At 45.1% G+C, this 15,196-nt stretch overlaps 1 protein-coding gene across 1 annotated transcript; it reads right to left on the reverse strand.

The window, feature by feature from the left end:
• Nucleotides 1–6,568: 6,568 nt before the first annotated feature.
• Nucleotides 6,569–8,380, reverse strand: LOC120700697 (E3 ubiquitin-protein ligase WAV3-like). Its single transcript, XM_039984938.1, has one exon. The coding sequence runs from the start codon at nt 8,372–8,374 to the stop codon at nt 6,845–6,847; it is 1,530 nt and encodes a 509-aa protein (XP_039840872.1). The 5' UTR covers nt 8,375–8,380; the 3' UTR covers nt 6,569–6,844.
• Between the last annotated feature and the right edge of the window lie 6,816 nt (nt 8,381–15,196).

Raw genomic sequence — 15,196 nt, forward strand, 5'->3', positions numbered from 1 at the left:
TATACAAAGCATGTTTGAATGACCAAGCTAAATTTATTAGTCTTCTTAATACCCACTTAATATTAAGTAGACTACATGGATTTCTAATAGGTAGACATGTTTTGCTAAAGAATTTATAACATCCTATGGTTTAAGTGGGACACAATTATTGAAAGTGGATCGCATATCACCGACACATTTTACTATTGAATCAACTTATTTTGACTTGTCTACTTTCGGTTTATTCTGACTTATTCTCTCTCACAAAACGCTATTGAATCAGTCGAAATCAGCTGGCTTTTTACCAGCCCAAGAGGGTAAGCCGCATAGAAGTTAATACCACCAAACACCTAATTTTTACTAAAAAATATATTTTTGAATAACTACAAGACAATTAATATAGGGCAAATAGTGACCGGGAAAAATGATGAGCGCATGCCAAGTCGTCCCTAATAAGAGTACTGTGATGGTACTAACCATACCCATGAATCGTAAAGCCTCCAAGTCAAGGTTCGACTCTGTTAGAAGGACAATATTTTAAATTCTAAAAAAAAAGTCAGGCTAGTCAGGGTCAGGACTCGAAGCCATATGAGAATGTTCAACCATACAAAACCTAACCAATTGCTCGGTTCCTCATAACTCGCACAACTTCAAGCCACCTATGTACCCATGTGGAAAAAGTCAAGTACTGATAGTTTGAACACGCCTAAGGGCCCATGTGTCTAATATCTGTCATTTCTCTTCATTTTTTCCTCTAAAGTAAGTTTATTATGGCCTAGCTTCCATGTGAAACGACGATGCTTATAAATTACAAATTTGCTACACACTTTCATCATCAATTTTGTAAAAGGATTAATCTGAAAATGCAGGCTTATTATTATAAACTACCCCAATTTATCTAGACACTATCACGGTAGAACTAGTTCTACCATACAAAAACAAATGAGCGACAACATGTCAAAACCGAAAAAAGAATGGGCATGGTAGTACTATATATAACTTTTTATCTGTTCGTGACTTAATCATCGAAGAGAATCTAAAATTGTCTAGAAGAACATTAGCTTCAGGAGAGGTTAGAGTGGCACTGCTCATTTCCTTTATGTCATGTCAACTCTATTGGCTTTTAGTTCGGCATATTTCATTTTGTTAGGACAATCATTATTTGACCAGCAATTACTTTATTGATGTTCCATGTATCTGATACACAAAATACAATCATAAGAAAACATCTTTAATAGAGATCTAATGACTGTGTGGCACTAATCATGTGACGGTATCCTATCGTCTATGCCATGCATGAGATGTAATATTCCCAAGTCCTCTTTTTTTAATGTAGTCTTGATCAATTAGATCATATTGCGATGCGATCATGGATCTAATGAGGGATTAAAAGTGTTAGCTCACATGCATGCTTCTAACTTACAGAGATGTATAAATGCGTTTTAGGTGCTTCGTTTGATGCAAGTCATCATCTCTTACGAATAGATACCTTCTTCTAATATTAAAGGCCTATCATTATCTTGTAGTCATTAAAAAAAAAGAGAAAAGGCTAGGTCGTTGCAATCATCAGGTATTAAAAGGCTCAAGGCTTACGCGGTAGAATTTAGTTTAAAATTTTCTATGCTGAACTGCGAGCCTGTGAAAATAAGTTGGCAGGCAAGGCAACTTAACGCATCCGAGACCAGAATATTGTTATCTTATACGGTGCTGCTAGCTGGAACGAGATCTGCTGCAGTTGAGTGCCCTGCAGTGGTGTCCCTGACACGTGGGCCCCACACATGCAGGCCCACCTGTCAGTGGCCCAACTGCAGGCTGCCGAACTGCAGCGGATCCCTTTCCCTGCTAGCTAGCGCCCGGATGTCCGATTCATCGGGTGTTCCAACCAAACATTGAAAATTAACTAGAACATCAGAGATCATTATTTGTAATATGAAAAAAACATGAACATTATGTTTCATACATCTATTATTGTCGGCGTCCTGACCCGGGGGTCCGGATCCCAACTAGTAAATGCTGCGTGTTTCCTCGTCCCAGATGTTGATGCAAGAGACAACACAGTAACGCACAGGTTTATCCTGGTTCCGGCCACGGGGCCGTACGTCCAGCAAAGGGGGTGTGCGAGGGCACTGTATTATCTTGCACCCGGAGTGCTTGTAGTAGGGGGTACAAGCGAGGCGAGAGAGGGAGAGAAGCCCCCAAATCTCTGCTAGAAGAAGAGTCGGTTGAGATGGGTGCTCAGTGGTGCTGGGAGTGCAACGATGATCACGAGCGCAGAGACTGATAGATAACGTTCCCAACGCCCAGCCCCCCTCCTTAAAGGAAGCATGCCCCCTCCTTTTATAGTCACAAGGAGGGGCGGAGTACATGAGCAAGGGAACGTGGAAGTCGTCGTCTTCCCCCGAATCGCGGGGGTGCAGTGGTCGAACACTGTAGGAAGTACACTGTGGGGCATGACGTCGGGCGTCGCGGTCGTCCTGGACATCGTCCTTGGTCATGCGGAGATCGCGCCGGCGTCCTGCTAGCCCCAGCAGGCGGAGTAGTCGTCGCTGTAGAGCGTACAGTCCTGCGGATGTAACACGGTGGGGTTCCGTGGGCCCTGCAGGTCAGGATCTTGCGTGCACCAGCGGTGGCGGGGCACGTGGCGGTCCCGGACCCCCTGGACGGAGTGCTGGCGTGCACTCTAGGAGGTCCGGGAGACACGTGGAGGTCCCGGACCCCTCGAGGGGGCAGGTCCGGGACTCCGGCCGCGTGGGCTGTGCGTCCCTCTTGGAGGGGCACGTGGTGTCACCGGACCCCTTCCCAAGTAGGAGGTGGGTCCGGAGCCATACGTATAATGAGGTGGAGTCCGGACGGCCGGAGTTGGCAGAATAGTACGGGAGCAGTGCCGGGCGTGCTTCGTCCCGCGTCGTAGGTTCCACAGTGCTGCCGCAGTGTACGGGATGGCGGAACAGTGACCGGAGTTGGCCAATGGGACCCCGATCAAAGTCATTATGAGGAATGGCGGCCTGACGCCGTTCATCCTGTACACTGTGGAACGGCCCGGCAACAAGGTTATCATCAAGTCTACAAACGAACGATCCAATGAAAGGCAGACGGCTCGCCATGGCCTGAGTGGGGGAGGGACGGGAACGGCCCGGCGAGCCCGGGTTAGCTCGGCGGGGGCAGCGGGACCGGACCCGGTGAGCGGCGCACGGCAACGCGTGACAGAAGTGAGCCTGGAAACGGGAGGTTGAAGATGAGCAGGGACGCTCCAATCTAGATCTAACGGCTAGGATTTTTTTCTCCTGTAAACGGGAGAAGGATTTTAGTCAGCATCTCGGTAGGCTCCGCTCGCGCACGATTTCCAGCTATAGGTTTGGACGAGGAAGAGGGAGAAGAAAGGAAAAATAGAGTTTGTTGATTGGAGGATTTGGGAGGGACTAAATACCGAGCAAGTCAAAATTTCTCTCATTCCCTCCAAAATTTCTTCTCTATGAAGGGGATTAACGGAACAAGCTCTAACTTAACCTTCTGATCTATATCAGAACTGCAGACTTCAGAAGCAGAGTAATCAAGATGCACTATAGTCTATTGACAGCTGTAATCCAGTTTGCTGGAAGAGATTTCGATAGATAATAATAAACAAAATTTAGAAATACGAAAACTACATACACTGCAAAGAAAGAGCCGCGGAAGGTTGGAGCACATCCACCATCTACGTAGCCATGAATTCTAGTGAACAAACCAAACCTGCTCATGGTCAGTGGAGATATCAGTAGACTGGAGCAGACCAGCCAAAAATGACTTACGCAGAAAAATAGCAGATTTTATACAAATGAAAGCATGCGCACACCTTTGTCGGCCATGGTTCGGCCTGGGCGGAAGAACAGGGATTGGAACTGTGGAGACTCGATTGCAACGTGACCAGATCTGAAAGTCTTTGGTACATTTTTATCTCCAAGCCTGATCACAGTGTGGCCCACGTATTCTTTAACACTGCAGCTGTATAAGGTTTTATTAAGGAAAGCGATGCAGAATGGGGACAAGAAATGTTATTAGATCATCGAAAAAAAATCCCTATGCTGCTGCCGGAGAAGAAGCAATCCATTTCGAAAAAAAATGTTGATGTAAGTTTTAATAAATGTTGAATATATTTTCTTGATATGTTGAAAGAGTTCATAAGAATGTTGAATGTAGTATTTTTCAACATGTTGATGTATGTTTTTTTTGAAAATATTGAATCTATACTTTTCAAATGTTGAACTATTTTTAAAAAATATTGAATCTAATTTAGATTTTAATCGACTTTATAGATAGATAGCTTATCGATCTTTTAGAAATTATATAGAAGCACCATTTTATTCTTTCCTTTTTCTTCTCTACATGTGACTCCTTGTTGGACCCAATTTTAATAGGGAAAAAGTCCATTTTTGACCATCCAACTCTTGCCACAGTTTAGTTTTGGCCATTGAACTCCAAAACCGGGTATCCTTAACCATTCAATTATCAAAATCATTCACATTTGGCCATCCGGTGGTTTTGCTGGATGGTTTCGCTGATGTGCACGCCACGTGGCAGTGGAGCCCACTTGTCAGCTTATTTTTTTATCTCTCTCCTTCTTTTCCTCTCTCTCCTCTCTCCAGGTCCCTTTGCTCGGCGGCCATGGACGGCAGGGAGGCCGGGAGGTTCCCGAGCTGCCGCCCCACCGCCGCTGCCGCCGGCGTGCTCCGACGAGGTGGGGTTCGACGACTTCGTGCACTCAGGCGCCCGTTGTCTTTTGACTGCGCTGCCACGGCGGGTGGGACGCCAGGACCCAGACATTGCCGCTACCCTAGATCCGCCCGCGTGTCGTAGGCGTGGTCTGCGGCGGCGTGCAGGGGAGCCAGCGGTGGTGCTCGTCCTCGCACAGACTAAATCCACCACCGCACACCTCACCTGGGCACCGCCGCGCACCTCCTTTGCCCCGGCGGCCCCACCTGCCGCTCCCTCCTTCCTCCCCTGCCTCAGCGGCTGCCACCGCCGCTACCTTCTTCATTCCTCCCTTGCCCCGGCGGCCGCCACCGCTGCTCCCTCATTCCTCTCCTGCCTCAGCGGCCCCCACCGCCGCTCCCTCCTTCCTGTCCAGTAGCGCGGATGCAGTAGGGTGGGCCCACAAGGGGCGGCGGTTGCGGCTGTAGCAGGTGGCACCGGCTGGCGGCTGCAGTACGTGGTGGCGGCGCCTATTGCAATAGGGGGCGGCGGCGGCGGCGGCAGGCTGCAGGGGAAGGCGGCACCAACAGCCAGCAGGGAGCAGCGGTGCCAGCAGTCAGCAGGCTCGAGCAGACGATGGGAGCAGCGCGCGCCAACCCCACCGGGCTGCCTTGGCCGCAGGCCGCCCCGCCTCCCCGCCGCCCCGCCTTGCTCTGCCGGGAACGGCACCGCGGTCGGAGCCGCATGGCTGCCGAGCAGAGGGACCGGAAGAGAGGAGAGAGAGAGGGGAAGAAGGAGAGAGATAAAAAAATAAGCTGACAAGTGGGCTCCACTGTCACGTTGCGTCCACGTCGGCGAAACCACCCAGCAAAACCACCGGATGGCCAAATGTGAACGGTTTTGATAATTGGATGGTTAAGGATACCCGATTTTCGAATTCAATTGCCAAAACCAAACCAAGACAAAAATTGGATGGCCAAAAATAGACTTTTTTCCTTTTAATAGGGCGTCGTCTTGTGCCATACAAGTCCTGTGCATTTGAGGCCCAAACACGTTTAGCCAGATATCGTGAGGTTCGTGGGCTTTTTTTATGACAATTAAAATTGTGAGAAATACAACAGAGGATATCTATAAAATAGACCTTATATAATTGTTCCATTTTCGAATGATAACACTTTCTTTAGATTATACGGTACAACTTAAACACTCACAACGCACATACACTCATCTCTATGAGCGCACGCATGCTAATTCTACTCCTATGAGCATCTTCGAAGACTGAACTAGCACTTTGAGCAATCTAAAATACAACATGAGACATATAAAAAAATATAGACACTCCAATAAGATTACTGGAACAAAAAAATTAAAAGGACAAACAAATTATCATTAACTGCAAGAACAATTCAAATATATATGAATAGTATGGAAATGAATATTACCTAGTGGAACAATATATACAACCAAACAATACGTTTTCACTACTACAACAATCCCAGTGATGATCAGAACATTGAGAAAAATGTTTGGCCATAGGAAAATTTATTAATAATGAGAACAATCTAATAGATCATGGAAATGATAATTCTATTGAAAGAACAATCTAAATCAAACAATCCAAAAAGGACACATGTCCCGTGTGAAACAAAAAAAAAGAAAGAAAAGAAAAGGACACTACTAGAGACAATAGGAAGGTCACCTTCTCCTGTAGACTTGAGTGAGTCCAATAGGAAGCTCTAAATTATTACTCACTCTGTAGCTCTAAATTATTACTCACTCTGTTGTAAATTACAAGTCTGTTTTGCATGCATTTCTAGGTGCATATATAGTTTTTGCTGTCCAGGTGCAATCTAGGCAGATGACAGATTTGTTTTTTTTGCAAACAACTTGCTCATCAGTACTAAATATCCAGAGAGGAAGATTAATCACAACCGATGACTTTTTATCTTCAATTCAATTATTCAAGCAACCATGTTACAACTTAGAAGAAAGTACAATATAATGGTAAATAACGACGTATCACAATACAGTAAGGTAGACGGATGAAATCAAACCGGGGGTGTGCACTTTGAAGCATGCTTATTATTGGACACGTATCTGTAACTCTGTATGCTGGCAAATAATTCATGAAGAAAGGAAACGAGCATGCGCGCGTGATCCATGGCGTTGCTGAGCGGGTTGCCGTTGATCTCCTGCTTCAATCCTCGTCGGAGGCGGGGGAGGGCGCCGCCGCCGTGGGGTCCTTCTCAAACTTCTTGGCTTGCTCGAGGTAGGCGTCCATGCGCGGCGTGGCGAAGAGGCGGACGGCGTCATCATCGCCGCCCCTGGCGGCGTAGCGCTGACGGCCGTGGGAGGTCTCGGAGGCAAGGGCGTAGGCGCGGCCCTCCTCCTCGAAATTCTTAGCTTGCTCGCGGTAGGTGTCCATGCGCGGCGTGGCGAAGAGGCGGACGCCGTCTTCATCGCTGCCCCTGGCGGCGTAGCGCTGACGACGGCCGTGGGAGGTCTCGGAGGCAAGGGCGTAGGGGCGGCGCCGCGCCTCGAACGTCTCCTCCGTATCCATGAGCTTGATCAGCTGCTGCAGCTGATCTCGGAGTGAGTTCACAAGCTTCTCACCTTCATGATCCAGCACGATGTTTATCTCCAACGCCTCCTGTGCCTCCACCAGCTTGCGCCGGGCGTCCTCCAACTGACCATCGCCCGCCAGCACCCTCGCCTGCCTGATAACCTCAACATGCACCTGCCGCGCTTTGCTGCTGCTCGCACCAGGAGCCTGAGATGGGGTGGGGGTGCGCTTTATCTGGATGTCCTGCGGGATTTGACGGTCTCGCGGCCTCCCCTGGGCGGCGAAGCTGAGCTCGGCGTCGGCTATGGGTGCGTCGTACTCCTCACTGAAGGTGGCGCTCACGTCCTTGAACGCGAGGGTCATCACGACCCTGCGTCCTTCTCCGGCGAAGAGGGTGCCGAACTTGATGGTGACCACACCGGTGGTGGCATCGGTGGCAAGCATGTACTCGGCGCAAGGGGCCACCACTATGGTGTCCACGTCGCCGTACTCCATCTTGGGCGTGATGGTGAGCTCCACATCCTGGGCGACCACGGTGAGGAGGCCAGCTAGCAGCTGCGAGAACGGGAGGCTCACCCGCGACCCGTCAGGCACGGAACTGAAGGTCCCGCCCGGCGATTTCTTGGCGATGTCGCCCATCAGCTGGTGGTCCGTATCCCTGCCAAGACCGAACGTATAGATCGCCACCTGGCCAGGGTCGACCTGCCTGGCGTCGCCGGAGGTTTGCTGCCCGCCGGAGAAGAGGAAGACGTTGGCCGTGCGGGCCTTGGTGTTGACGCGGTCGGCGATCACAGCCAGCCCAGTCTCGAGGCCTGCCTGGATGTTGGTCCCACCGTTGGCCTGCAGGCCGGTGACGAGAGCCCTGAGGTCGCTCTGGGCAGCCGGGGTCATGGAGCGCAGCGGGCTCAGCCTGGTGGCGCCGTCGGAGAAGGTGACGATGGAGAGGCGGTCCACGGGGGTGAGCTTCATGATCACGAACGTCATGGCTTTCTTCAGGCTCTCGATCCTGTCCCCTTTCATGCTGCCGCTGACGTCGAGCACGGCCACCAGGTCCAGCCCCTCCCTCACGGTGGTGGAGGATGTGACGTTGATCTCCACCTCTGCCGTCACCGTGTCCGCCGTCAGCGCTGCATCATCCTTGAAGTACTTCACCGGCTTCATCATCACCAGACCCTTTGTGCTTCCTGCACCCATATATAGCCACGAAAAACAAATGATTATTGTTCGATCAATTATCATTTCTAAATGTATATTCATGCATGGAATTAGGGACTGTACCTGTATTGGAAGTATGAGGTTTCTCATCGTCGTTGAATGCCATTGAAGGAGGAATGAGAGTGACAGAGAAGTGGTCTTTCGAGAGAAAGAATAGTGAGAGAGAACGATGATAGCAGATCACACCTGTTTGATGAGTCTGGGGGATGTAATCCAGGCCCCTATATATACACATCAAGTTCCACATGTGTGACGATATTCGACTACATCACACCAAGAGCTGTTCGGTTTTTCATACCATTTAAAAGAATGACCTCAAACCAAGACTCGCTTAAGTCCATATATGAAATGTATTAGCAAACAATAAAATGTCCCGTGGCATCAAAGAGAAAAACAAAGCAAGTTTGAATGACTAAATAAAACAGCTGTAGCCCCCTTAATATTAAGTCCGAGTAATAAAATGTCCTGTGGCATCAAAGAGAAACATGAAGCATATGATGATCAAGCTAAACTTAGTCCTCTTAAAAACTATTACAAAAAAACAACTGTGTAGCCTCTTAATATTAAATGGACTTAATGGTTTTCAGGGAGATGAGAAGGAGAATAGTGAACACGAAAGTTTCGGGAAGTAAAAATGCACTATATTCATAGAAGAATCAATCTTGTACAGTGAAAACGGAAGGGGGTACTTAATTATACCCCGACCTCTTTTACATTATCTCGAGAATACCCCTACCTGCCCACAATATTCGGAGGATATTCCGAGCTAATAGACATTTCTGGTGGTACTACTAAAAAGATCACATTTCTCATGTGAATCCAAAGGTATTCGTCCGCTCCGTGTCCACGTGCGTTATCATCATTGATGGTCCTGTGAGGCTTCCGCACCTTAGGAGGTCATCACCCGGGCTCTTCACCGTCCGGCTATCGCCGACCATTTCTGGGCGAGGCCTCCGGGCGACACCAAGTCTCTTTCTTCGAGATCGGACGTTATGGAGAGTTTGCATGCTCCTTCGGATAGTGGCAGAACATATAGGGGGGCTGGCGGGGGCCATGGCCTCCTAACAACATAATTTTGTTTAATTACCCTTTAATCTTAGCTCAAGTTTTTAAGAACCTCTTAATCTTAACCCACTCCAGACCACAACAAAAGCCCATAATATCATTTGGTTGATTGGAAGTCCACAATCCACCCTGATCTCTAGTCCCGTAAGTTCTCTCTATTCTCTGTGTGTGGCTAATCACTAGTCACAGCTCAGTCGGTTTGTCAGCAAAGGGTGCCAGGCAGACTCACGTCTTACGATCGGCATCACGCGAATGCACAACAAGCCGCCGACGGCAAGCAGGTAGCGTCCATTGCCGAGATGGACGACAACAACAAACCCACCTGCTCCAATAATGCGATCACATTAGTCATCACACCATGGTTTTTATCCATATTTCTGCAACATAAACCTATACAAATATATTATTGTTGATTCGGCATGCTCTGTAAACATTGTTGATTTCGTATCACGTAATAGAATAGATTTCAAATGAGGCATAATCTTTGTAGGAAACCAGGGCAAAACTAATATGAACAAGATATATTAACTCCCGCTCACATTTTGCATGATTAAATAATATATATCTAGACTAGTTAGTTCATATTAGTGCGGTCAATAAAAAATTATATATCTTGACTAGTTAGTTCATATTAGTGTGGTCAATAAAAAATAGTGCAAACTTCCAAATTCAACCTACAAATATATATTATCGTAGTTTGTTGCCCCCCCCCCCCCCCCCCGGTTTCTGTCATTAGCTACCGAAGGTTACTATTGCGACCATTTGTGTCTCATCGATCCTCTCATAATATAACCTTTGGCTACCACCACCGACGGAGGCAGCAATCACCAACAGGTCGTACCCCCTGTCCATACGAGATCAAACCTCAAGCTTCACATTATGTAGATGTCGTTAGTGCATTTATTTTTTTAATGGTAAGCAATGTGCTAGTTTACAAACATATCAAATTACGCGGGACGATTTTGTCAATCTCAAAATTTAATATGCAGGCCTAGTCTAGCTAATAGGTGATGACTGGGTATGTTGCATTGCACATTTGTTCATTCACAAGGTTGTCTATGTGGTCTGGTGGACTGACTGTTGTCGAGCCTACCCGGACCATAAGATTATTACTATCATTATGGTTGCTATATACTTATGAGGATGAGAGTCCATAGACATCACCTAGAGGACAAACGTCGACTGAATCATGTTTAGTAAGGTGTTGTTTTTGTAACCGGTTTATCCTTCTAGTATATCATGCCTCTATGCCATTTCGCTTTTGCATGGTCGATCTTTTTGGTCATTTTTTCTTTCCATGTTGGTTCTTCTACGTTTTGATTTTAGTTGATGACCCGTTTGGGTTATATATATATATATATATATATATATATATATATATATATATATATATATATGTTACTAGGGGTTCTATATATATCTAACAAGACAATAGTTGACCTTTAATATTATAAGGCATCAATCTTAAGACACGACTTCCTTCAATCAAGGCACTTCAAATACTACGCAAGGTAGGTCACACAAGCAAGCATGTGAAGTTGTGAACTGCAGTTTAATTTTTATAATGGTTCGCCGATGCGGCATCACAATAATATGAATAATTTCTCAAGACTACATAAATATAACGACCTGGAGGGAACAGCACATGTGACGTATGTAGGCTGCTGTCACATGATTCCTATGGCATCAAAGAGAAAACAAATCGTGTTTGAATGACCAAGCTAAACTTTAGTCTTCTTAAAAACTATTACCCAAAATAATTATGAAGCACATCTAGGCCGATAGATGCTAATGGTAAGTTTCGGTGATTAATGACAACCGTATGTGACTAACGTGTCTTTTGAAGGAAAAATCAATGATAGGTTTAGTCACATATGAAATATGAAAGGAGATCCCTCAATTCGAAACAATCATGCGTGTCAAGGACTCATTTTCAAAAACTAAGGACCTTTCTAGTATCAAGTGTCACAAAAGAGATGAAGGACACTTGATTTAGTTAGGACTTTGTAGTTTTTAGTTCCTGGCCGTACAATTAAGAGGGATTTTTGAGTTAGTAGCTTGACCAAAATGGAGTTGGCCATAGAAATCTTGCACACTCGCTCAAACTCAGTTCAAGACAGTCCATAGAAGTCAATACAACACTTGGAAAAAGAAACAATCCAAGAAGCAATCAACTCCAAGTCAATTCGGTTGCAAAAAACAAGAAAAACAGCAGCACCGGTTTAACCGATGCATGACCATCGGTGCATCCGAAGCTTAGCGAAAGAACCGATGACCCCACGTCGGCTCAATTTCTCAGTGCAAATTGGAATCAAGTGAAGATAATCTAGGTCACCGGTTTAACCGATGGACCCAAAGCAAGCATCGGTCTAATAAGTATACTTTTACTCAGAGAGCTTGTTTTGGAGGGATAAAATCTGCTTTAGCACCGGTTTAACTGATGCCCTTACAGAGCAGCCATCGGTCTAATGGACATACTATTACTCAGAGAGCATGTTTGGGTGGACAGAACTTATCTTCAGCACTGGTTTAACCGACGCATCTAAGGAAGGCATCAGTGCATTAACAGTACTATTACTCAGAGACATTCAGCACCGATTTAACCGATGCCCCATCGGAGCAATCACCGGTGTAATGACGCAAACCATCACACTGTGTCAGGGTTCCAACTGCTACTATTTGGACGCAGAGAGACCGGTTTAACGGACGGCACCCCATCGGTTCTTCCGATGGTCCCGATTTTTGAGCAGTGGGTTTGCAACGGCTATGGGGGGTTCTCCACTCTATATAAGACCACCCCCGACTTATTTATGATGTCTTTGATGCATTGAATACCTGAGGCTACCCAAGAGAAGAGAAGAGAGTGCTTTGAGCTAAGAGATGAAGATCTAGAGCTTGATTGTGTTCCAAACGTGAAGAAATCAACCTTTGCAAGTGTAGCAAGTGTGTTTGAGCTTAGGGCCAACTGAGTGTAGGTCAAGTGAAGATTTAGAAGCTTGTTACTCTTGGTGTTTGACGGCACCTAGACGGTCTTGGTGTTTGACGGCACCTAGACGGTCTTGGTGTTTGACGGCACCTAGACGGTCTTGGTGATCGGGAGGTTCTTGGTGAGCTCTTGGAGTTTATGGGAGCCCCAAGAAAAGAATATTGTACATAGTGTGAAGCTCGCCGTTCCGGAGATGGAGAATGAGCATTCTTAGTGATCACTTGCTTCTTGGTGGAGTAAGGGAGCAATACCCTTGTGTGGGTGCTCCAACGTGGATTAGGGGGGAGCGTCAACTCCTCGATACCACGGGAAAAAATTTGGTTGTCTCGTGTCCCTTGCATTTACATTCAAGCAATTGATTTACTTTGTTTGTGTTCTTGCTCCTAATTGCTTGTTGTTTGACTAAGGACAATCCCATGTTAGTGTGACCTTTTGTTTAAGGTTTGATCTTGCTAGTGTGTGTCTCTCTATAGGCAAGATGAGCATGTTAGTGTGTTTACCCACTTTAGGATCTTTTGCTAGTGTTCTCTAGTCGATAGGTCTCAAATTTATAGATTGGGCAATACTAGTTTTGGTTAAGGACTAGCTAGAAATTTGAAAAAGTCCCAATTCAACCCCCCTTCTTGGGCCTCGATCCTTTCAAATTGTAGCCCCTTAATAATTAGACTACATGGATTTCAGGTAGACATATTTTTGCTGATAAGGCATCTATTAACAGCCTGTGGTTTAGGCAGGACAAAGTTATCGAAAGCAGATCGCATCACCAACACATTTTGCTAAGCCACATAGAACTTAGTATCATCAAACACATAATTACTAAGAATATATATTTGAAGAGCTATCAGGCAAACATAGGGTCAATAGTGACCAGGAAAAATGATGAGTGTGTGCCATAAGTCACCCCTAACAAGAGTAGTGTGATGGTATTAACCATATCCATCACTTGTAAAGCCTCCAAGTCAGGGTTTGACTATATATGTTAGAAGGATAACATTGTAAATTTTAAAAAATTGCCAAGCTAGTCAGGATCAGGACTTGGAGCTAACCAATTGCTCAGTTCTCATAACTCACACAACTTTCATGCCACCTATCTACCCATGTGGAAAAATTGCCAAGCTATTAAGTTTGAACTCGCTTAATTAAGGGCCCATGTGTAGTGGGGTGTATATGCTTTCCACTTGTAATAAGCACTTGCCTTGCAATATTTCCATTTTTATAAGGACTACTTGGGGATACCTGAAGACAGAGGGTTAACGGGTAAGCAATCCATCGAGGGGAAAGGCGATTAAGCCCGGGTCGAGCAATTTGACCCCTCCAGAAGGGGTCCGCCTCGCCCGACCATCGATCAGGTAAAGGGAGTGTGCCCAGACAAAAGTCAGGCCCACCACGACCCGTGCCGCACGGAGACTGACAAGCGGCGTGGGATGGCAGATGACAAGACGTGCCTGACGCCGTGAATAGTGGTATCATAGTCAAATAATTTGTGAATTAGCTTACCAAGTTAACACATAATTTGTAAAATTAGCTTAACTTCAAAGTGAAGGTGTTTGATGAGGGGGGGGGCATTAAGAATGTAAGACCTTCAAGCACCTTATCAAATACTATGATCGTGAACCATCAGGTTTTGAACTTGATCCTACTAAATCCGCATCAAATTCAAAGCTAGAAACACAAACAAATAACAACTAATTTAGTGAACTGATTGGCATCAAGCGATATTGAGGTAATATTCAAATGTCTCGGCCCGCCCAAGTTAACAATTCCAAGAAATAGGGACTCTTGTTAATGAGATGATCATTTCTGAGTCAACTCAAAACAAGAACCCACACCACCCTCATCATCTCTTGCAAGATCATTTTACTATTACTAATTGGAGGTTTTTTTTGAAGCCTTCAGGTGAAGCCATCTAGGATATTAGGTGGACAGTCTAAAAAAATAGAGAAATCTTACAAATTCTCATAAAAATTAGAAACATCCGGCCATCAATTATGCAACTCTAATCATAATAGCCATTGGATCTGTTATGTTTTTTAATAAATTACCCATCTTTGCCATTATGAAAATAGACTAAAGTAACCCCCTAAGCATGTATCTAAATTACCCACCTCTGTCATTATAAAGAACTAATCTAAAGTAACCCCCTAATCTTCATGTAAATTACTCACATATGCCATTATAAAATAATATCAAATAACCCCCTAAACTTTTATATATATTATCCAATGATAACATAATAAAAAGTTAGAATGAACCCCAAATTTGAATCAAAATTATGTTATTATAATAAAATCTTAAAGCGCATCAATATAAAATTCTAAATTACTATCCTTATCATTATTAATATATTATTTATATAAACATACTAACCATAATGTGTTTGTCACCATATATTCATGTATAAGAAAAGAAATAAGAATACCAATTTTTATGTTGTTCACATAGCTCAAACAAAGTGTTCAATTAAACACATATCAAACATATATGGAGGTGTGATGTGAAGTGAGAAGAAATTATTAGTAACTAAACCTATCACATTTATTACAATTACATAATGATAAATATATATCTTTGCAGTATTGGATTAGAATATTTAATTGGTTAAAGAGAGTGTGAGATAGTTAATTATTAGATATCTCTAACTAGCCCGTGCGGGAGCACGGGTTGATGGACTAGTTAAGTTAATCATGGATTCACATAAGTCAGATCATCATCATCATCAC

This window comes from Panicum virgatum, chromosome 3K (genome assembly GCF_016808335.1).
Source record: "Panicum virgatum strain AP13 chromosome 3K, P.virgatum_v5, whole genome shotgun sequence".
In the NCBI taxonomy this organism is placed as follows: domain Eukaryota; kingdom Viridiplantae; phylum Streptophyta; class Magnoliopsida; order Poales; family Poaceae; genus Panicum; species Panicum virgatum.

What these genes read in the sequence shown, in the direction of transcription:
- LOC120700697 (XM_039984938.1), bottom strand. Translation starts at nt 8,374, where the DNA reads ATGATGAAGCCGGTGAAGTACTTCAAGGATGATGCAGCGCTGACGGCG.